The 23,540-nt window shown below is 41.5% G+C and overlaps 1 protein-coding gene across 2 annotated transcripts in view; it reads right to left on the bottom strand.

Annotated features, from left to right (window-relative positions):
• The window catches only part of ddah1 (dimethylarginine dimethylaminohydrolase 1), a 66,807-nt gene that overhangs the window by 2,738 nt on the left and 40,529 nt on the right, over nt 1-23,540 (bottom strand). For both annotated transcript variants that reach the window (XM_068589737.1, XM_068589738.1), the window contains 4 exons: nt 14,215-14,314; nt 12,744-12,817; nt 8,768-8,887; nt 3,231-3,374 (listed from right to left, as the gene is read on the bottom strand). In XM_068589737.1, coding sequence (XP_068445838.1) covers nt 3,231-3,374; nt 8,768-8,887; nt 12,744-12,817; nt 14,215-14,314 — 438 coding nt within the window. The remainder of the gene's footprint in view (nt 1-3,230; nt 3,375-8,767; nt 8,888-12,743; nt 12,818-14,214; nt 14,315-23,540) is intronic.

Raw genomic sequence — 23,540 nt, 5'->3', positions numbered from 1 at the left:
GAACTTATGTAACACTTAAGTTTGTTTACTCCACTTGACAACTTGCAATGTTCTGTCATATAAACACTCTGCGCAAAGAGAGACGCAAATTGTGAAGCAGGAGAACAAGAATTCGAGAAGGTCTCCCGGCAAAATATATAAAAAAAGATGGGAGTGAGAACTATTACGACATTCTCAAAAGACCCTCGTAAAGTAGTATGTCACCCCGTGGACCTTTTCCAGAAGAAAACCAGTGTTTTCCTACTAGACTTCCAAAACCTTCTTTAAACTCTCATTTCAACCCTACTGTGATACTGAGCGAGGCCTTGTGGCTCAGCCAGAGGGACCAGCTAGACAAATTCTTATCTCATGATGCAATATGGCTGACGAAGCCTCTGGTGATCCAAATGACGTGTTTAAAGACACCGCTCTCATGTGCCTTATAACTCTTGACTCTTCTACTCCCAAAACTGTTAAACAATGGCATTGCATCATTATACTCTTCTGTGACCATATTATACTACTATAAATGGGTTTTTTTCCACAACTGAAGTATTGGGCAAATGTCCATTTAGATTGAGTGTTCAGGGCCTACCAGGTCTGGACAGGGACCTAAAAGAAACCCACCCTGGCCTTTTGGCAAAGCCTGATCACCACAGGCAATCACACACCACCTATCTTTGTACCAACCATGCCATTTTCTAAAAACACTAAAGCTGTGGAAAGAGTAAGAAGGAATCCAGGAAGACCAAAAGAGAGAAAAGAGGATAAATACCATCAAAAAGTGGTGAATTATTAAGCACATCCAGATATATACTTTCAGTCAAGTTCTCATTACTTTAGGTGATATTTATATGTTGAGTCGGAGGGTGGCATGGTTTCATTTCACTTGTGTCTGCTTAGTTTCTTTTTTATCTCCAAACATAAACCTCCAGAGCCGTCGCCACCACTAACCATGAAAGATGCCCCGTCTCCGCCCCCCTCCGACCGCCACCAATCCTCTTTCATGACCCCCTGCCTTTGTTAGTGTGGAACTCTTATGTAACTTCACAAGCCAACTAAAAATAGACCGGAGATTAGGACAGACAAGGCTTTGAGTTAGAAAGCAGCAGAAGTCTTGCAGAGTGACGCTGAGAAATCTCCATATCTCATTGGAGGAACAAGCAACAAGTTCCCTAGATAACTGTGAACTTACTGTACAGAAAGGCATGATAGGCAACTATCCACTATGTGCTATTCTTTTTTTTTCCACTTCATAGTCTCCAATTCTTTATACACCGGTTTGGACTAACAATGTGTCCAGGCCAATTTCTGGTGGGTTTGAACATTAGAAAGGAAACTAGATCATGGAACTAACATGCATTCCTCAAATATTGCTTGAAATGGTCCGTTAAAAGATGCTTCCGAAACAGGAAGCACAAGACACACGAATAGATTTTCATTATGCTGAACTTGAATTCCCTCAGTTAATCTTCCTGGAAAGAACTGAGCCACTGCCATGGATTTAGGTCCAAAGACGTATAATTTAGTAAATTCTTCCCTCTAAAAATAGACGGTGGAGGTAGGGGTTTTAACCACACAGTACATTGTGAGGTCGGAGAACTGTCTCTGCAGATTGTAGGCTGCTGGGTTGGATCCTGTGGGAATCTGTTTTACTTGTGATGAGGAGTGACCCCAAGGCATCTCAATGGCACGGCTACTGCCCAGCTTTTCCTACTTCTACAGACAAAGTGAGACAATAACAAGTCGGGAAACAATATGCTGTATGTCTGACAGACATTTTAGAAAGGTTATGAGACACTGTTGAAGTACACTCGGCATGCAAAGCCGGCATACAGCACTCTACAGTTTGACAAAGAACACATGCCATACGAAGAGTTCATAAGAGGGCATTGGGGGCAATTTTCAAAATGTCTTTGAAATTACTCTCAGCCCTATAGATGTCTTTTGGCATTTCCCTTATGAGTTCCTGAAATAGTGCCAACTTGGCAACCAGTAGCACAAAAAGCTAATGTTCCTTATGAAAGCAGGTCATTTTATTTTCATCAAAAATCCGTACAGGAAGCATCACTTTTGTTATTCTACTTTTGCCTAATCTTGCCTACTTTTCTTTAGAGTATAGGCCTTACACCACCAGCCATGTGGACCCACCGAACAAATAGTTTTAAGAGAGATAGAAAATGAGACATAACAAGTATAATCTTGTGATTTGCTAGTTTTAATATGAAGACATTATAGATATTAAACTTGCAACAATTCATTTATTTTGGTCCACTACACTGCAACAAAAAGCTTTAGACACCACACGGAAATACTATCAACTTGATATGGAAAATGCATTAACAAACAGCGGCTTATTGACACATCCAGCAGATCTGGAGCAGCATTAGTCAATCTGTTTTGAATTTTAGTTTGATGAATGTAAGTCCAACATTCACTTTGTTTTTCAGCTCTGGTTTGGTCTCCAACTGCTTTTGAGGCAAATATCTGCCTCTCTAGCAGCTCAATGGTTCACTCTGTTCACCAGCTGGTTGCTAACTTTGTCTGTCTGCTATCTAATGCTGGGAAGGATGGGTTTTAAGAACACTGTGTGGAGCTGCACAGTCTGGTGATGATTCGTTGACTGATTTCACATACAAATTTGTCTCATATTGAATACATCATCTTTTAGTGTGCTTTTAGGGGATCTATTGGCAGAAATGGATTATAACATTAATAAGTATGTTTTCTTTAATGTACAATCACCATGTTGTATTAGCCATTTTTAACTACAGACGGAAAAAGGTTCTCTTATTGGAGTCCGCTATGGGGCACCGCCATGTTTCTACAGCAGCCCAAGGCGAACAAACCAAACGCTGACTCTCTATAGGACCATTCACATCCCTCGTCTTTTGACTGAGTCATGTCCACAAAAGGTCACTTCCCATTAAACTGGAGTTTCTTTTGTTATAAAACACAGTGTTGGCTGTGGTTGACCTGCGGCAGCCTGTGTAAAACAACCACATACTGGAGGGTTTCCCTCTCCAGCCACTTGTTTATCTCAGCGGTCTTGACAGCATAGAGGGCAACAAAAGCAAGTGCTCTTTAAATTTAAGCCACTAAAACAGTCTGGTTGTCCTGACAGTGTTTCTTCCTCCCAAAGTTCTAACCTCAGGATTGTAAATAAATGTTATTGTGTGTGTGTGTGTGTGTGTGTGTGTGTGTGTGAGACAACGCTACTGTGTGAAGATGTGAAATGAGCTGAGCGTTACCTTTACACTTTGCGGATACTGCTCGGCGGTGTGGTGCAGAAGCACGTGTCCCTTATTGGGCAGGTTCATGTAGATGCAGTTGGCACCGAAGTCATCAGCCACCGTCAGTTTGTCATAGCGATGGTCACTCATTTGCTGCATGATCTACACACACAGAGAAGAGACAGACAGGAAATAGACATTTAGGTAAACTAACAGCAGGCTGTGGGGGAGTCCTTCAGGGAGACTTTCAGAGAGACAGACAGAAAACAGTTATTCAGACTATCAGGCACTTTAAGTCTGAAGCAAGGCCACAATACCAAAGGCAGCACCACATCTTTCTGCTGGCCAAACCACTCTCGGGGGCCCGGGGGGCCTTAATGGAGAACACAGGAGCAGACAGACATTCTTTCTGGGCAGATGTCATGTTATTTATGTAATCTGAAGGAGTTGAAAGTGGGACAGACAGTGGGGGGAGAGAGGCTGAGAAGACGCCCATGTTGCCAAGTGGAAGTCAGGGTTGAGGATGTTATGACCAGAGGAGAGACAGGTGCCTCTTAATGTTTATGAGCAGAACATCTGCGGACGGATACCTCAGAGACGAGAAGGGGAGGTGAGCTGGAAAGCGCGAAAAAAAAAAAAAAATCCAAAGCCTCAACATTCAGAAAAGGTATTTTGATAAGTGAGATTTTTGCGCCAGATATAGACCTCCCATCTGCTTTTCTATTGCTGTTCTTTCTGCTTATCATCTTTCATCTTTAATCAAGTGCAGGAGAAGTTGGCTGTTGCTGCTAATGATTATCAGTCAAATAAGGTCACTTGAAAAAGTTTGAATTATCTAAAAAAAACTCATCTGTCGATTTCACTGCGAGAATTCAACACCTACGGGACAACACAGAATCCAAGGTATTAAATGTATGACGTCTAGCATGACGCACATATCGGTTTGGGGGAGCGGCACTGTGCAAATGTGATGACACAACCTCAAATGTGGGAGGAAAACGAGAGATTTGTGAGCACAATGTGGCTTGTAACGGAGTGTTTACTGAGATCGGAAAGGCCCTTTCCTTCGCGAATGTTATAGAAATATAGATTACTTTGCAGTTATTTATTCATTTAGCGAATGCAAAATCCTTGAGCCAAGCAGAATCCTCCCTTTGTTTGCTCCTCTCCACAAGCACAAAGCCGGCTTGGGCTGCTGCCGGTTGACCAGGGGCCGAGAGGCCAGCCCTGAATCTGTTGAGGGCTGACCCGCTGTCTCCTTGGAAGGTTGGTGCCAGCCAGGACTTGTTGAGTAGGAGGTGACACCAGATGTTTATTCAGGACATCCCTGGATTCCCCTTCCTTTTCCAATGTGAATAGATTGTTTTTTTTTTCTTTTCCAAATTAGTCATCGAGATGGGAGTAACAGAATATTACTTGCGTCACAAATTAAAAGCACTTAAACCCCGAAAAAGTTATTGTCATAGATGCCTACTGAGCCAACCCAATATCAAATGCGCTGGTCTAAGTAGAGCTTTCCTGGGAAAATCTATCCAGCACACAGGAAGTGGCACATTTATGTTTCTGGCAGCAGCATCAGTGCTCGGTGGAAATAAATAAGAACAATGTGTGTGGTTAGTATGAGCAGTAAATCTCATCATTAAATAGAAATCCCAAGGAAAAAGTTGTCGCACGACTTGACTCGTTAAATAAGTGATCTCTGGGAAGTACCATAAAGCCAACACCATATTAAAAGTTTGGCTCCAACCATGTTAAAAACTAAATATAAAAGCGGGAAACCATGCATTTCACCAGTATAGCGTTTAGCCGACTAGCCATAGCTTATGGTGTATGAAACGTAAATGAACTGTCCCTGTAAACGACTGCAAATCTAATTATCTAGCGTTTCTGAGTGCACGGCTGCAGGGTGAGTTCATCCAGTTTGTGCACATACTGTACGTCTCTATGTGTGTAACCAGACCAGACACATTCCCAGGTCACAGATGGGTGTGTTAGGTGATTGCAGCGGCCCTAAATGAAAACACTGTCCATGTGCGTGACCGCCAACACTGTCTCTCACATACGGGGGGATTAGGAGTAGTAGAGGGAGAATAAACGTGGACTCCACCAAAGATCACAGTTCCTGCTTCACTCAGTAAAAACTCTTTGAGTGTGAGGAAAATGTCCTAGAGCAAAATGTCACTGGGCTTCGTGTAAAGTTCTGGTCCACGAAATGCAATTAAATCCTCAGAAAGAAAATAACTTGACTGATGGAATAGTTTGGTTCTTTGTTCAATGTCAGTGGGTGCGACCAGTCAATATAAAACCAGATTACTATCTATTTTTTATATACTGAGGGTAATTTATTCAAATCTCAGGGTTTATGAAATACTAAGGTTATCCTGGTTACTGTATGCGTTTTAAGGGATTCTTAGATTAGGATGCCTCAGATTTGTGTGTCTTCCGCAATAGAAAACAATCGAGAACCGAGGCTTCCACACAGCCGTGCTTGACCAAGACCAGACACAAAGCAACAGCAGTCTACTTCCGGAAAGTGGCCGAGGTCCAGTTAATATATCGAGTGGTAACTGGGCAGCAGAACGTGCTCAGTCAGAGCTGCGAAAACAACTTTTTTTTTTTTTTTACAGGAAGGTAATAAAATCCCCCCTGGGCAATCTCGAGCAGTTAACAAAAATACTGACAATTTACTGGACCTGATACTGTGCACAGTGGTCCTCAGCATAATCTGTACTTTGGCCCCTGAACTTAATATTTTCATTGTAGTAATCCTTCCCAGGAAGCTGTTTAAAGTTGTAAAATACTTCCTACCATGGCACGAACAAGACAAATCAGACTCAAGGCCGCTTCCAACTGCAGTGGGGGAATTCAACTGAAATTGGTTCTTGTTGATGCACAATAGTTGTTTGATTTTGCTCCTTGACTCATATTTCCCTCTGGAAATATCGTCGGTCTAAAGTAAGTGTTTCTTGCTGCATTAGGTAGATGACAGAGGAAAGACTGAAAGGAGGAGAGGAGGATAGAGGGATGGAGGGGGGAGGGTGCAGAAGATCTCTGATAATACTGATAAAACAACAGAAATTCGAAAAAAAAATGAACAGGTCAACAAACCAGAGACCGTATACTGTTACCTGCATGCATGATGTCAGTTGCTGCAGTTGACTAAGGGACTCAATAACATCATTGGCGAGGAAACCTAGTGTTCAGATGCTACAAATAGGCCCTTTCCGATATGATGATGGAGCGTATCAGCTGACGCTGTGCTACAACCTGGATAGGTCGCCAGACTATCGCAGGGTTAACATACACTACACATACAGACAACCATTCACGCCCACATGCACACCCACGGGCAATGTAGTCATTAATTAAAGCTACTTGTTTTTTGCATTGTGGGAAGAAGCCGGAGAACCAATTTGAATAAAGTGTCAAAAACTCATAAAAAAATAGTGTATGCTATGTTCATCTGACTTATGTAAATGTTTGTAATCAGGATTCCGGCCATCAAACACAACTCATCCTAAATATAAACGTCACCATGTTGCCACCTCATTATCTATAAAAACTCAAGCGTGCAAACTGCAAACATCCTTGAGGTGGAGATCAAACCCTGACCAGTAGTGAGTAATGACCTCATGAATAAAAAGGGCTGAGTGACTAGTGGTCTAAAGTTAACCCCCAGAGTCCAATATAAGGAGGGAATCGTGGGAGAGAGAACAGGAAGTGGTTGCTGCAGATATTTCAGGATGATGACTTCATAAGTGAAGCTTGGCAGTGACAGCGGCAGATGGATGATGAAATCCATCCGGTCAGCGTGTATTCTCACTCATGGGACGACTAAACACAGACAGGCGGCTACACCTGGCCTACACATATACACATTCTGAGCACGTACCCCAGATATAGACAGACAGCAAAACAGAGTGTAAATGAACAGCCTTATTAGCCAGTGTCAGTGAGATATACAGACCTTCTACTCCAAACCCACACTGCCAACAGGCCAGGGTCTCCTCTCTCGTCTGAATATATAACAGCAGCCCAATATTAGCTCCCTAAAGACACACATAATTAGTCGAGCTCCAACTTTAATTTGTACAAAGTGTCTTCGTCCAAGGGTACACAGACATACGCAGCCTCATCGACATAAGAGCTGCATCCACATCCAAAACAAGCACTTTGAATTCATTAAAACAGCATTCGCGATATCTCACTCGCCCCACAAAGACCGCAGAGAGAACATTACCTAATTACAAATCCAGGGTTATTAAAAGTCCTTTAAAACAGTATCTAATTAGTGCAGGAGAAGGTGACGTAAGCCTTAATTAGAAAGCAAGCAGTCTGTAATTAAGTCTCACTACTTCTCGCTCCAGTAGCTAATTGCTCGTGGGATCAAACAGGCAGGAATCTTAACGAGCCAATGCTGGAATATAAAATCAATTAGCGTTAAAGCATGGATTCCTAACTTCTTGTGGAGACTTCAGCAATACGAAAACTAACACGCCTGACCTCGTGCTGGTCTCAGGTGCTTTGTTTTGTTAGGATGAGCTGTCAGATGGTCCGGTTTGAATTGTCCCATGAGATATTGCTAAGTGACTTTGACTTGACTTCAAGTAACCTTGTGTAGGGTAAGGCCAGTAGGGGGCGATATCACACTGGGAGGCAAATGGAGAGCCCTGCCAGAAATGATCTGTCAAGGCCAAGGGTGGGTGTGTGTGTGTGTGTGTGTGTGTGTGTGTGTGTGTGTGTGTGTGTGTGTGTGTGTGTGTGTGTGTGTGTAAGTCTTCATACATATGTAAATAAACATAAAGCACGCTGTGTCTTTGCTGTGTAAACACAACATTAAATATTGCTCTGTATTTTAATCATGTGTGTTGAGTGAAAGGTTCACGTCGTACAGTGTCATGTGTTGATGTTTCGGAATTTTAAAAATAATTCCATCAGAGGGATGGGCTGAGATTTATTACTCTCTTTGAGAAAACGACCAATCCGTCTCTGTCAGGGTGTAAACTGTCTCTTGTTCATGTGGAGTCCTTCAGCATCCCCTGGGTTTATTTCTTTTGGGACTGTTTTCGGGGTCTGATTGTTACGATGGGGCGAGATTGATTCAGAAGCCTTTCATGCGGTAATGAGCCCAAGCTGTTAAATGGAATACCTTTGTAATTGAAGCTGGAGTGCGAGCGCCAGGGGCAATCCCCTTAGCTTTGCCGAGCATATGAATTAATGACGAAGGATTAAGGTGACAGGTGGTCTCAATGTGCCTGCAGTGGGAAGCAGCAATCAAGTTGTAAGTAAGGGAGTCTGCTCTGAATCAACACGTGTAATGTCCTGTCTTGTAGTGTTATTCTTGCTGAATACTTTGCAGAGCGGGAGGAAAAAAAAGGACAGAGCTGTTAATACCAACAGAATCGAGCCAATAGTCAACCGGAAAAGAAAAAAAAATCAGCTGCGTCAAAGTTATAAAAACAATTCCACGACATTGATTCAGTGGTTTCTGTGACCACAGCTGGGGGAAGCAATGGGATGATGCTTTTACTGCACATACAACACATACTCCATACTTTGAGGGTTTTCTGTGCTGATTCACCGGCGCCGATGACAATGAGGCCCGGTCCTCCCATGCTGCAAAAGCTTTTCAGGTGCAGGCCTTCCAGCACAGGCACGGTCGACACGGCGTAGTCCTGCGAAGACACGATCCAATTAGGTGAAGCAAAAAAACAAAAACAAATATGGAGACATGACAGACCAGTAAAGATGATGCAGGAGCCACTTTGGGGTTTGTTGTGTCAAACATGATGAGCCTGCCTCTGTGGCTGCTGACATGATGTTTACTCACCGTTGTAATTATTTGTCGGACGTTCCCTACTGTGTTAACAAAAAGACACAACCCGTATGTTACCACTGAGATATCACAGCGCATGTCTTCCTTTCTTTGTGACAATGCTTCATAAAGAACCAGAACAAAGCACTGCAGCTCCAGTCAATGTACGTGACATTTGATATATTGTTTTTTATAAAAGAACACTGTAGTGGTTTGGGCAGTGTCATTAAACTGGGTCTAAAGTGGCCTTTAAAATGAAATAGTAGGCAGCTCCGGGGGCGGAAACAGCAGGAGTGTCTGGGAGATGATGTTCCTGAGCCCAGGGCTCGTAGGGTTATGACAGAGCATCTTGGAGGAACTTGATTGGAAAGGCTTTATCTGGATGCAGGATATTGCAGAGCAAATGTTGTATACAAAACAACAGACAAACCAACTGCTATTGACAATAGTTGTATTAACACTTAAACATAGCATTTGGGCTTCTTTAAAATCTTTAAAGGCACTGAAATATTCCCTCTCACATTTCATATTCATGACCAAACCAGCAACACTCATATGTGGGTGTGGTTTCATCACATTTAAAGGGTTTCTTCATTATTTTTCAACCCTGTTTTTGTATCTTTATGACTAATAGGAACAACAATTTCTGAAATGTGTCTCGTTTTGAGTAAGACAGATAGGTAGAGAGCAGCTGATCACAGGCCGCAATGTGATGCAAGCTGGCACCGTCATTAAAGTTCACTGAAAGTGCTTGTTTTTGCCAAGAAAGGCTCCGATTGTGATTATAAGAGTCTTGCTCGAGGAGAAGTCAAGTTCTGAAATCTCACAAAGTGATTTGTTCCTGGATGACAACGGTGGAAACACTGCAAGCTGGCCGAGTAAAACATAGTTTAGTGTAATCTATACGATTTTCACTGTGAGAGGATTTTGTGAATGAGGTCTTTGAATTTGATGACCCTCCCTATTAAATTTAATCCGAGTATCTGGATATATAGATTTTACAACTAAACTTTAAGTGACAAGGGCTTAAACACAATAACAAACTGACATATATTAAGCTGAAGGTGAGAGAAAGGTTGCATCACTCAGTATTGTTGTTAGACACTTACAACAACCATTTGAGCCTGTAAGTGGCAAAACAAGCACCTTGAGTAGACGTTACATTGATGTTCACTTACAGCAGTATCCCTCAATACCGGACCAATTAAAAAGTTCTTAAAGTGGTTAAAACGATTGGTGAAGTTACCCTTTAATTAAGAGAAGGCCGGCAACATGAACAATCAACTAAAACTGTCCTCGCGTCCATATTGATTGAACTACGGTCTATATTTCGGATCAGTTTCATCATACTTTATAAGGCACTTTGTTGTGCTTTGTATATTTTATATGATGTGCTTTTTATATTTTGGATTTTGGACTGACCCCTTTCATTAAAATGCCGGTTGAAAGCCTTCTTGGTTGAAAGAATTAAAGCCTGGTTTCCATATTTGAAGAATTACAGCATAGCATAACCTCCTGAAACAACATTGTTTTACTACAGAGTTTGTTTTGATTTTGAGTTACTGGACTGCAATAATTTCCCACTTTAAACATGATATATTGAGCATTTAATACATGGACTCACCGTTTGTCACAAACAGCTACAGTTAAGTCCTACAGAGATTTGCAAACCTTGAAGCGATACCAAGCTTTAGTTTGAATTATGTGACTTCAAACTTCCGAGGCCTTTCCTTCCTGACTTCACGTGACCACATTTAAATGAGCATATAAATTAAGGTTTGTGCCTCTGAACTGACATCCATGTGTTTTCTTAATCACACAATATGTCCTGAATTGTTTTTTTTTAATACATATAGCTCTTACTTAACCGATGAGGTAGTGGAGGTATTGTGTACTTCGTCCATAGTTACACTCTTTTGTGACATTTTGCATTCAAGAATTTAGGTAACACTTTTTAAGTCAATATTTGTACTGCATCAATAGCTGAAATTGAAGCGCTATGATGCAAATGAGCAGACTAGCATTTGGCAGTTCACCATGCCAAAAACTTAAATTACTCCATCCTTGACGTTTTCTTGAATTCTTTCCTTGGCACTTGTTCAGAAGATACAAAAGGGCAACTGGGGATTATGTAATCTGAATTTCCTTCACTGCTTATCCATAAACAGAAAGTTACAGTTCAAAATTAGAAGTATGAGTCATAGGTTTCTTATGAAGAGAGTAAAGAGAGATACTGAGTTGCTTTTCATCTTCACCGACAGGACCAACCCAGGAGCACAGCAGACTGAGCTTCACCATTGACAGCCTTCACAGTTCTTGTTTTATTAGTAAATTTGGAGTCACCACCTCTACCTGCAAATACGAAGAAGTGATTTGGCCTCTATATTATCATTTCCAAATCAACTCCTCCAATCAAAAGCCCCATCTGCTCTAACCCCTTCAAGGACCATCAAGAAAAGTGCTTTGACATCTGTACGCAGTTGTTGAGTGATAAACAAACCCAGCAACAAAGTGACCCTTAATTTGATAATTATAGGAAAAAAAACATGACAGGAGGAATCAATCTGATAAAAAACGGAAAAAACAATAATGGACGCTCAAGTGATTTTTCCGAGTGTCATTTGCCCGTGACGCATCATTAAGTCCTGTTTTATCAGAGATAAGAGAAAACACAGAGGAATCCATAATGAGGAATTCAAATCAGATACAAACTGGAAGAAGGAAGTGCACCAATGAGGCCATTTAGGTCACCGTAATGTGATGAACTCCTCACCTCTGAGACAGCTTTCCTCTTTTGTTACAGTCTCTCAGAGCAAATCCAAAAGCAAGACGCATAAATCTGCAGTATGAAACTCTTGCACATTACAATAAAAGTACACAAGATAGATAGAATCAGTGTTTGTGACCCACACCGTGACCCTGCTTCGAGGCCGCGGGCCTAAATCCTTTCCGTTTGCCAGAATCTGTGGTTGCAGCAAGGATTTGGGATATTTTGCAAGATATTTTCATTGGATATGTGCGTCATGTCTTAAAGTCTTGAATTTGAATTTCGAACAAAGTAATACCCCTCATCAGGCTCTCTGGACGCAGGTAGTACTTCAATAGTTAGTAGAAGAATAATTTATAATGTATATAATATTGTCCCACTCATCCTCGAGTTAAACTGACAGCACAGTACATTAATGATGATGTCACGTTTCGCCAATTTCAAACAAAGGAGATACAAGTTCATTAATTATTGAAATTACTTTACTTGTAGTTCACCTCAGTTCTACAACGCTTTAGAATGATTTTCAGGTAATGATTTTGGTTTTATGCCCACAACTTGACTGCTTGAGTCACTCTCACCACTCTGTGTCCTTTTCCGCTGTAGCAGGCAGATGTAATGTGCAAAAAGCTCTAAAATTATATGGTAGCAATGAACAGCAGTAGGACAAAACTAATGACTTGCTCATGAACATATTGGAGTATTTAGCAGCAAATGAGTGAAATGTTTGTCTCAGGATTGCATGGAAAACAAAATGCAGCAAAAAGGAGTGTGAATATTAGATGTACATTTAGCAGTTGACTACCAACAGAACTATATATTATATAGATACTACGTTTTTGTTGACTGGCCTGTTAGCAATGTCCCCTCTATGAGGTGATAATACATTAGTGTTATAATTGTGTTTTAATGCGCTGCCCTGCTATGGCTATAAAGTATGTAAACGCACCTTAAAGGCATCCGCTAGAATCTCTGCTCCTCTCTGATTGGTCCGTTTGGAAAGGCCCACAAAGAACTCTCGACCTGAAAAAAGAATCAGATGCCACTTAAGTTGTTTTGACAAAATATACATTAAATTCCACTTACATCTCTTTGGCTGTTGGGGCAATTGAATACAGCTCACCACGGATCAGCAGATACTCAAAACAATTAAAGGCTTTAAGCTTAAAAGACTACATATATTAGAAAAGGCCCGCTGTGGTCAGTACGGTTGGGCAGAAGCAGACAGAGGCCTGAAAGTGAGTCTGCAGCGGCACACTGAGCTCCGCGATGGGCTCCTCACATAGCTGCTGAAACTTTACAAAATGAGCCGTTAGCCGGGGTCCTGCCAACAGGAAATGTTTCTAGCCCTGCCATGTGAAACCGATTTCAGCTGGAAGGGACGAGCGCACAGAGCCAGCGTCTAGAAACCCAATTAAGTGTACTATGCTTTTTTCCTTGTGGCCTGCGCAGTGTAAAAGACTCTGACCCACATTTTTGCCCACCGTGCGACTGTACCCACGATTTTCTGCTCTTACCAAATTGTATCATCTGATGCCACAGGAAGAAGAGGCACGTGGGAAGAGCCTGAGGTCATAATGATTATTTTTATCCGTGCAGAATTGCACACAACGTGTCTGCTACAGAATAGTTTTCAGGGTAAATTCTGCTTAGTGTGCTGAGGAAGCGGGTCACTGAGGTCGCACAAAGGAGTGTTTGCCCGTTACTATGTTTTGAATCCAGAGTGAAATTTCTAAATTGTATCATGTTAGAAATAACACATTAGGTGTCTTGGGATGCAACGAAAACGGATGAAGCAAAGGAAACCCCATCTCAAAGCATCTGTTATACGATTTTAAGAGATTCCTACAAGCCAAAGAGAAACATGTACGTATGTATGCATTGTGTTGCTGCATTAAAATATTTCCTGGAATGGTTTGAGAATTTCTCCGGCGGTTAATGGTCGTGCGGGGAAATATCTGAAGCGGAGCCCGCGTCATTACTGACCTCAATCATTGAGAGAGGGTGGAAAAACATGTTGTTTTTTTTCAAAAACGGCAACGAATGAGAGGTTTATTGTGCAAGTGAATGCGAAAAATAATACTTATCTGAACAATAAAAGCATGTCATGCAGGAAATCAGACTAAAAGCACTACACCATACATTTGATTTGTGCTAAACGTGTGGGAATAAATGTTCATTTGCCATCATAATGAGACAAGCTTGTCACGATCCCTTGTCCTTTCCACTCGCAGTATTAAATGGGTGTTACATGAAGATCTAAATGAAGATATGTTCTCTTTTGCTGAAGTATCTGAATAATATATATTTTTGAAGTTGACAGCTACATTTTCTTTGTCAAAGCTTCCATATGTGAAAGGCTTTTTTTTCATGGTGCAGAGGTTGTAGGTTTTCAACAAAATACAACAGACAGACTGTACCTGTAAACAGCACGTCTCCTCCATCCAGTGTGGCGTTCTCATCAGTCATTTCCACAATGTTCAGATTCAAATCCTTCAGAGCTTTGCTCATTGCCTCCGTCTGGAACAGACAAAAAGAAGAAATACACTTAAAACATCTGCTGATATGAAAGAAAAACTGACCTGTGATGACGTATTGTACATTAAACTACACTACCAAGTGGTCCAAACCACCAGCTTAATGATACGGTCTAGTTCTAATCAGACATCTGTAAACAAGAAGATGAAAATCAGTTTGAAGCCATTCACTGTATTTCTTTAAGGCACAGCGTTTAGCAGTACCCATATACTGTAATTGAGCACAATTAAACACAACCTTCTATCCCCAACAGGTTGCCATGACTGCCTTTTAATGATCCAACTCTGCTGAACCATGAAATTACGTCATTTTGGAGAAAGTACTTTAAAACATTTACACGGTAGTCGATGTGAAAAATAGGTATGCTGAAGGACCAACATAACTTCAAAAAAAACAACATCTTCCTGCCCTCATGTTCTGGTTAATCTATCTTTCACATATTTATAGTGTGGAAGTGAAATCATGGCTGCATCCCGCATAACAATAGCATATATAATGGAATGCATTTTCATTTCCAAATGTCACCTGGAAATGAAAATAAGAGGACATCCTCTCGGCTTCACCTAAAACCTGAACAAAGAGCAGGTCTTTTCCTTTGGCTGAACTGTGGCTGGTCTGCTCTCCTGTCTGACCGCCCAGTGTGATTTTACCGTGCTGTTTTTGGGGTTCCTGCGGGACTAGTTTCCAAGGCCAGCCATGTTACCGAGAGCATCAGTGTTTCCACAAGCCCTATCTCGCTATGACCTCAGACTGCTCACTGTGCTTTTTGGCAAACACAATGCTTCTGCTTCTCCTCATTTGTGGAGGGCCGAACCGTGAGGTCATCCAGGTAGACTGCCATGCACTTCCTAGATAGAGGCTTCTATGCGCACACATACAAAGACAACTTTCCTTTTGCACACATTCATATGTAATGGTGTGATACGCTCAGTTGCCAGTTTAGTAGATACTGGTCCACCGCATGTATATCAATGATAAAAGGCTCAACAACAAACAAACTGCATCCTCAGAAATGAGGCCGGACTGTTATCTTCGACTGCATTCGTTTTCGCGAGGTGTACATACTCACATAATCGAGCTACTGAGTGTATATTAAATAAAAGACGCCGTTTGTTTGCATAACTGGTTCTATGAATTAGCTCATGACTTAACCACAATGTCACTCCCTTTCCAGAAGACAGAAAGTGAATGTTCCCACAGAATAATCTAACTTTCCCCTATTTGTCATCCTCACCGCAGGGATTCTCCTCATCTTTCAACTGTAGCTCACCAGGAAGAGCACAGTGTCCTTCCAATGGGTTCACAAATTCGTTAGTGGTTTCCTAAAAGCTTTGACATTAACAGCAGCATATTACACAGAGGTAACAGTTAATCCCCCTTATTTTTCAGTTGTGCAAGCAAAGGCACCGCCAAGGAGCGCTCTGCTATTCGTTTAGTTTGGTTTTTAGGTATGTTGGGTGGCAAATAAAAGCTTGCATCAGATTCTGAGGAAGTAAACAATCGGGAGGGAATTTGTGCTTTTGATGTTTGTTCATCATCCCATTACTGTGGAATCTCAGTTGGCCTCAGCCAGGCTTTTCCTTACTGATTCATAATTTGTGACAAAAACGTAGTCAGTTCAAGCACTTAATTCACTGACAATGACTTTGTTTGCATGTCTGTGACCTCAGCACGGCCATATTTGCACAACAAAGCTGGAGAGCTCATGTTTAATACCCTGTCCAGATCATATTGAGTAAGAGAAAAACACCTTTCCCAACAAGGCTGATCATTCCACACGCTGGTCTGTTTCTCCATCACCGTTATCAGCCACAGCTTTTTCCTTTCTTCTTTTGTCCGTTGCATACTGGAGCCTCTATTATCACAGTGGTCGTCTGCCCAGGAATCTGCAGGACCGTATGAAGCAGCTCTTTACCTCAGCTCTCTGGCATTTCCTCTGACATCACTGGAGGTGATGTGACTCAATTGGGGTTCAGGCCCCCTCCTCACTATGTGATGGTGCCTATACATAGACAACAGTGTGATATCTGTGTGTGTGTGTGTGTGTGTGTGTGTGTGTGTGTGTGTGTTTGTGTGGTACAGAACATCAATGAGGCTGTCTTTCCACATAGACACCCTCCAAAAATGTAGCTTGTGACTTGGTTGGTACACAGACATAAAAATAAATAAATATCATGAATACGGACTCCAAAAAGAAAGTCATTTATCAAGTTTAGAACCATTAGAATATTTACCCAATTTAAATGCAGACCATAGATATTATCAATCTCTGTGTTGCTTTAGAGCCAAATGACAGTATGATCCAGTCTACTCCAACCGGTTTTGCAGATACAGACTAGAAGCATTTGTTGAGCACTAGCTCCACTTAGCAGCACCCCCGGCTATTTTTGGACCTGTGCCGAAAAACAACAAATTGGTAGCTATGAGCTGTGCTGGATTAAAGAAACTTTTTGACAGAGTAGTAACACCTCGATATTTTATTTGTACTGAAAAGTATTTAAAGACTACAGCTGCCGTGAAGGGATGCACCTGCTCAGCTACAAGTATCTCATTGGCTCAGCTGGCAACAACAGGCCTGACGTAAAGCAAGAAAACCCTCCTGACTCCGTCACAACCTGCATTCTCCATGAAGTTTACAGCATATTTTGATGCTGCCATCAGCATGTTGTAGCAGAAGCACAGATTTGTTGAAGCAGATAACCTATACCTGTTGTACATAGTTGGCAGGAGAGCGTATTTTTCCTGCAATCACACAACCACTTCCAGGGAAAGTTAGCATTTTGTTCTGACATGACCCACTACAATCACTGAAATCTCAAGATATTATTTGCAGGGGGAGGGGATGTTTTAATCAGTTTCCCATTGTTCATTAGTTCAAGTCATCAACAAATGTTTGTCATTTAGACAAAAGCTGAACAGATGGATCACAGCATTCTCAAAAATCTTACTACTGTCAAGCTTTACGTGACATTTAAGTCTCCTTTTTTCTTCTTTAGCTATCTAAATCAGTCTAATATAATCAATGCTTGTTTATACATTTTCCTATAGGTTGTGGCAGAGTATCAAGTGCTGTAACCATGATAGACAAAACAATTAGCATGCTACGCAAGTCCCAAACAGCTTACTGCAGACACACGGCTAATTACAGAAGATAAAGACTTAAGTTTATGTTTCCTCATGTGATTCATATTGCGTTTACAGACAAGTGAATCTATTGTCTGGGTACAGTTAACAGTTTCAGGTCCATCAATCACTAAGTCGGGTATGTCTTTGAGTATTGACGTAGATAAACCTCATTGAGCTCATTACCGTTTCGACAAAAGCTGGCATACAGTAGAAGTCAATACACTGTTTAAGGTGCAGTGTGCAGGATTTGAGGGCATTTCGCAGTGAGTTGGTAGATTAAAACCAACTGTAACGACTCCCTTGTGCCAGATGCGCGTAGGCGGACCACGGTGGTCGATGCACGGCTAGTGGTTTCTCCTTTCTCGGTCTTTCTCGGCAAATCTAAGCTAACCACTGCTGACTGTAGAATCTTGTTTACCATACACAGCTGAGAGTGGCATCAAAATGTTAACCTAACGCCAGGCAAGAAAGCAAAAAGGATTTTTCCCAAAAATGACAAACACCTCCTTCAACAGGGGCAAACATTTCAAGTTTCTCTTTTGTCAGAGTACACCTTCTTTAGAAGCTCTCTCTCTCTCTCTCTCTCTCTCTCTCTCTCTCTCTCTCTCTCTCTCTCTCTCTCTCTCTCTCTCTCTCTCTGTGGCCCTTTTCTTGTCCTCCCCTACTTCACTGACTTTCATTCTGTCGTTGTTTCTCACATTCCCTCTATTCTCTTTGGACCCTCGTGGCAGGGTCAAGAATGCTCCTAGAGTGGCTTCTAATGCAGAGTGGCCTATTATCTCTCACCGTGAGGGACATCCAATACCCCGACCTGCCTAGGTGCCAACTTACTTTGCCAGCACCTCCTTCTCCTCCCTCCCCCGTACCCCCAACCGTCTATGCTCCTCTCCGCTCTCCTCCTTTCCCCCCCTCAGTGCGTAGCCAGGCGACATGCTGTTAGCTAGCAGCCTGCTTTGAATGAAAAAGGCCTTTTTAAATTCATTAAGGGCTGAAGGCTTTGAGATCCAGTAGGTCTGCCTGACACATTCCTGCCGTTCCAGCACAGGACAGAGGAGACGAAGCAGAGAGAACAGCCTTTCATTTGGGGCTCTTTATGGAGCCCTTCTCCATTCTCTCGCCCCCGGTACCCGTTGATATCGCATTCTGCTAAAAAAAAAAAAAAAAAAAAAAAAAAAAAGGACCATCAGTCTGATAGAGCACGGTGCATTTGGAGAGGCAATAGAGTACACAACAAAAGCATTCCTGAAGGTCATCCTAGCCTCCCTACACCAGGCAACAGAGTCCCACGCTCCAACATAATGGGGACACAGCATTCCTCTAAGCCTCACACGCAAGGAGGTCAACCTCTTTGAATGGCACTCATCAGCTGCAGTTTGTAAATGTATAAATTAGATGAAATCAATGACATGTAAAGACAGGCAGTGCGGTTGGTTCAGGCAACGCAGACGACGTTAAGCACTGATTCTGTCATAATGGCTGAAACTGGTAAGCATCTGTGTACATATATGTTATATTGGGGGTTAGGTGGGCAGGACAAAGCATGTCCTCTGAAGGGGTGACATCATCTAAACATGTAGGGGACCACTAACCTATCTACATTTAGAAGACATGGAACAACAATAGTATCTGGAGTTGTGTATTCTATTTATGGCAAATAAAAGTTCAACAAATCATTTTTCTTTTAGCTCTGTTTTGGGCTCCACAATCTCCTAGAGGATCCTACGTTCGCAAGGCAATCGCTAACTTTGTTTGCTGTTTGGCATTGAGCAGGTGGGGTTTATGAAAGCTTTTTTTTGAATTGAAAACAGCTGCCTGCTGCGGCTGAAAATGCCTGTGATGAGAACGCGAATAATACAAAACTGTAAAATTGTTGGCCATAAAACCCAAACAATTAGCCAAAAGACAATACAAGTATCCATAAAGCTGAGTAATAATTACTGTTATCACTGTGAGTGACTCCTTTCACACTTCACAAATTATTTTCACTGCAGCTTTGAGGCTTCTTATAGCATCCTAAAATAAACTTGACATACATGTCAAGTCTATTCATTCAAAGAGCTGTTTTTAAAAACAAAGACAAAAAGTGACTTGTATTGACATATGGGTACAAGTTAGAACATTGAGTCTTGTGCGTCATAGCTAAGGGTTTGGCTGGACATCCAGGACACAGATGATGATCGTAACAGATACTGTAGCCGAGGCCTAATGCAGAGGAAAGTTCAAAGACCAGTGGAATACAGAATAGGAATAATGGCTCCATTTCAGGGTAATCGACCAAATGGAATTTGACATAAATGCACAAATCTCAATTATGCTGCAACAAGGTATATAAGGTTATCTGAACCTTGCTTGTATTACGTCTATGACCTCATGCAGCAGGCAGATAGATGATTCCTTTTATTTGCTAAAAGGAGTAAGTTCGATTAAATGGCTCAATTATAGATTTGTAAAAGGTTTGCCAGGCACAGCGGTTCCACTGAGTGCCTGAAGTACTGAATAAACGGCAGCTATGAGGGAAACAATCGATAGAAGGTGCAGCTTCAAATCTTACAGTCGATTGCCCAGCCACACATGCACACACTAAACAGGTAGAAAATGCACACAGAAAACATGTGAAAGTGTGACGTTTTCTAATCAGGAATCAGTGCCTTAGGATTTCTTTCGAGTTGATCTTGCAGAAACAGTAATCACGAAGGGTACACAAAGCACTCATACATGAGTCACACAGGTATAGCTGCAATTATGGAAAAAAAGGGCACAGTTTGATGCTGTCATGGTGGTCAAATGTTACATTCCTAAAGGAAACTAACTGCAAAGGTTTGCACTCTCACAGCCTATAACAAAAGTATGAAATGACAGCATCTCATTTAGTGGCAGCCAAGAGAAAACAAACTCTCAATGGCCTGTCCTTGTGTTATCCAAACAAATCCTTAGTGTATGTTGGAACATACCTGTGGTTAACCAAGCCATGACATCCTCCGCCCCTCCCCCCTTGCAATACACCCCATCAGCTTTAGGATTACATTAATGTTGAGAAGTAGGTCAATGTGAAAGCGTGCACAGTTAACAGTAGCAGATCTGGAGACCCCTCGCACCACATCGACCACAACAATCTGGCAGGCTGTCTCAGTAAAAAGAGTTGTTTCAGCCAGACCGACTGCACTGTCAGACTGCTTTCACTTGGGGCTCCCGGGATATCAGGGCTCCGAGGAGAAAAATGCCACACTATAGTCCTGCTTGGACACATTTACAGCCGCCTGAATGGTGAGAGATTGCAGTAGGGCCAGGATCACACAAAAGATTGTGAGGAACAAAGGAAAAGTGCAGGGCACTATGCAGCTGATGAATGGGGTGTCTTCAGCTTCTTAAAAGCATGGCATGTGTGATGCATTTTAGAGAACTGAGAAAGGTTACAGTACCCTTCATGTAATTACAAATAAAAGTGTGGATGAGTGGCTGCGTGGAGATTCATTAGACTTCTCCCTAATTAGTTTTCTATTAATGCTCTCATGGCTGTTCATTAGCTCCTTTTATTGTTTATAGATGGAAACTGAAAATGAAAGAGAATACCAAAATAATATTGCAACATGAATTTTCAATGAGCAGTGGGTTGAAATGTGGGTCCTGGGGTGATGATACATATACAAAGAACTATAAAACTATATATCTCTAAGATCAATGACCTATATATACTTTAAAGATGAGATGATAATCAATTCCTCATATACATCCTTATGCATGTGCAGCATGTTACTAGTAATCTCTGTAACTGCAGAGGTTCTTAGAAATGATTACATATTATGGAGTACCTCTGTTGAATAAGTCTTGTAAAATCACTCTGATAACACTCTTAACCGCTGAGATTATCCCATAAAGTAAAGAGGACCATGCACATGTCTGTGCAGGACAGCGAATGCACCAGGAATTAGAAGTAATTGTCAAATATGGAGCAACAGTTAAAGAGGAAGGCGATGTAAAGAGAATTGATTGAGAAGCTTCATTAATAAAGGAGGAGTGACTCGAGCATTATCGCCTTGATGATCACAGTGCACACTCCGATGAAGACACACAAGCAGAGCTGGGTACTGCAAAAATAAACAGAAATATGAGTCTCTCCCAGAGCTAATAAAGGGCTCGCTCCAATCAGTAGGGCTGTAAAGAATGTGTCTGCTGCCTACCTCTCACTGTGACGGCTCCACAAATACAGGAGAGCTGCAGGCTAGGAGCTGTTGGAAAGCATAAGGATGGAGGTTGTTGCTTTCGAATGGATGTGAGCCTCCACCGTGGGGAAAAACAGAGGGGGCTTCGGTAAATACATCTCCACTTGGCACCGACTCCTCTGTGTTTATTGGGTTTGACCCCCACAGACTGGACGTCTATGCCCAAACAAGAGGGAAAAGCCAATAAACTCACCTACCTCATGGAGAATAACCGTTCACCCTTCCCTGGCTGCATTGGTCTGACAAATAATAATATCTTACAAAACATCATAACACTATATAAAACTGTAGCTTCCACAGCAGGGAAGACTTACTACACATTACACAACCAAGAATTCATGCTGAATTGCTTTTTTTTTTGGAGGTAAAATAAATGGCAACCTCCACAAGCATTGCTGCAATGCCGGCTCACTGGAGGTCAGCAATTGTTGTTTGTACTCGAGACGAACAGCTTGCATCGCCCTCCAGGTCGTGTGCCTCGATACCACCGACAAGCAACACTAATAAATAGCTTTAACAACCAAGATTTCCTGTTCCCCGGACATCAGCTGGGGCAAAAAATGTAAAATAGTAAAGATCGGAGGCCAAATGTTCACACTGTGAGAGAAAGATGGTTAAAGGTTGTTCCACTGTTTAATATTTCAAGAAGAGTGAGCTTTTATCTGATAAACTGAGGTTAAAATTTGAGCCGTTTAACTGATTATAAAAAGCGATAAAACACTAACAAACAAATCAGTGTAAAGTTGTAGTTCAGCATTATAGCAAACCATATTAAGAACAACAAACTTATAAAAGATGCTGTATGGCCTTTCTTCTTCTTCTTTTCTTTTTTTTTTTTCCACGATGGAAACCCGAGTGGGAAACCCTACACACCGCCTTTGGCCTACCTGGGATGACAGACACAGGACCACCCACATCTCTCGTAAAGAGTGACGAGGCTGCGAGTTCAAGGTGAGCACAATGTGTGTGTCAATCGAGTGTGCAAAGTATAAAGTATGTGTGTGAGCAGAGGGCCATAATACTGCAGTGTTCACAGTACATAAAGGACAAAACGGCTTTAGTACAAATCGTGTACACTTTACAACGCAACTCACTTTGCAACCTAACATGCAAAGTGAACATTCAAGCCATCCATTGCTATTTTTATTTCTTTCTAAACAATATGAACAATAACATATTCAATCGGAAATGTATTGAAACTTAATTGGGTGGTGTAATCCATCCGAGTGCACATCAAGTATGCCTTTGTATTTGTTTAAATAACCATCATTATGAGACAGTTAGGCTTTTTACAGTCATTCACTGTCTGTTTTCCATACTGTACAGAAATGAATGGAAGCCAAAGGATGTCTTGAAAGTGGCAAAGTACATCAAAAAAAAATCTATAAACGGTTAGCAAAACAATCTAATAACAACCGAGAAGATAGATTTTTGTTGCTCAAAGCACAAGAAAATAGATTAACCTTAAAAGCAACATTTATTTCTAGAAACATCCTTGTTTCTGTAGATAATCTACAGAGCTCAGAGTTAAAAGAAGTAGTTAAAACTGTCCTGATAATCCGCTGAACTGAGTTCAGCGGATTATCCTGAGAAACAGGAACAACGTCTTTAGAAAAACAAGCTGCTGTTGCATTTTTTTTATTCTGAGCCCACAACACAATATTCCATCATCTCTGTAATATTAGAGTCTCAGCGGAAACCTCAGATGGAGAAATCTGACCTGGCCAAATAAGATAATGACTATTTGCAGTACATGGGTTAATACCACTAGATTTAAGTCAAGACACGTGAATTCCATTTATCCCAGAAGAAAGAAAACTTTTTTTAGATTTTCACAATCTGGACATCAAATCAAATGACAG

This window comes from Clinocottus analis, unplaced genomic scaffold (genome assembly GCF_023055335.1).
Source record: "Clinocottus analis isolate CAN_PGR_092001 unplaced genomic scaffold, fCliAna1.0.p SCAF_23, whole genome shotgun sequence".
Lineage (NCBI taxonomy): Eukaryota > Metazoa > Chordata > Actinopteri > Perciformes > Cottidae > Clinocottus > Clinocottus analis.
The sequence above is the reverse complement of the archived record's forward strand: the minus strand, read 5'-3'. Positions and strand labels throughout refer to the sequence as shown.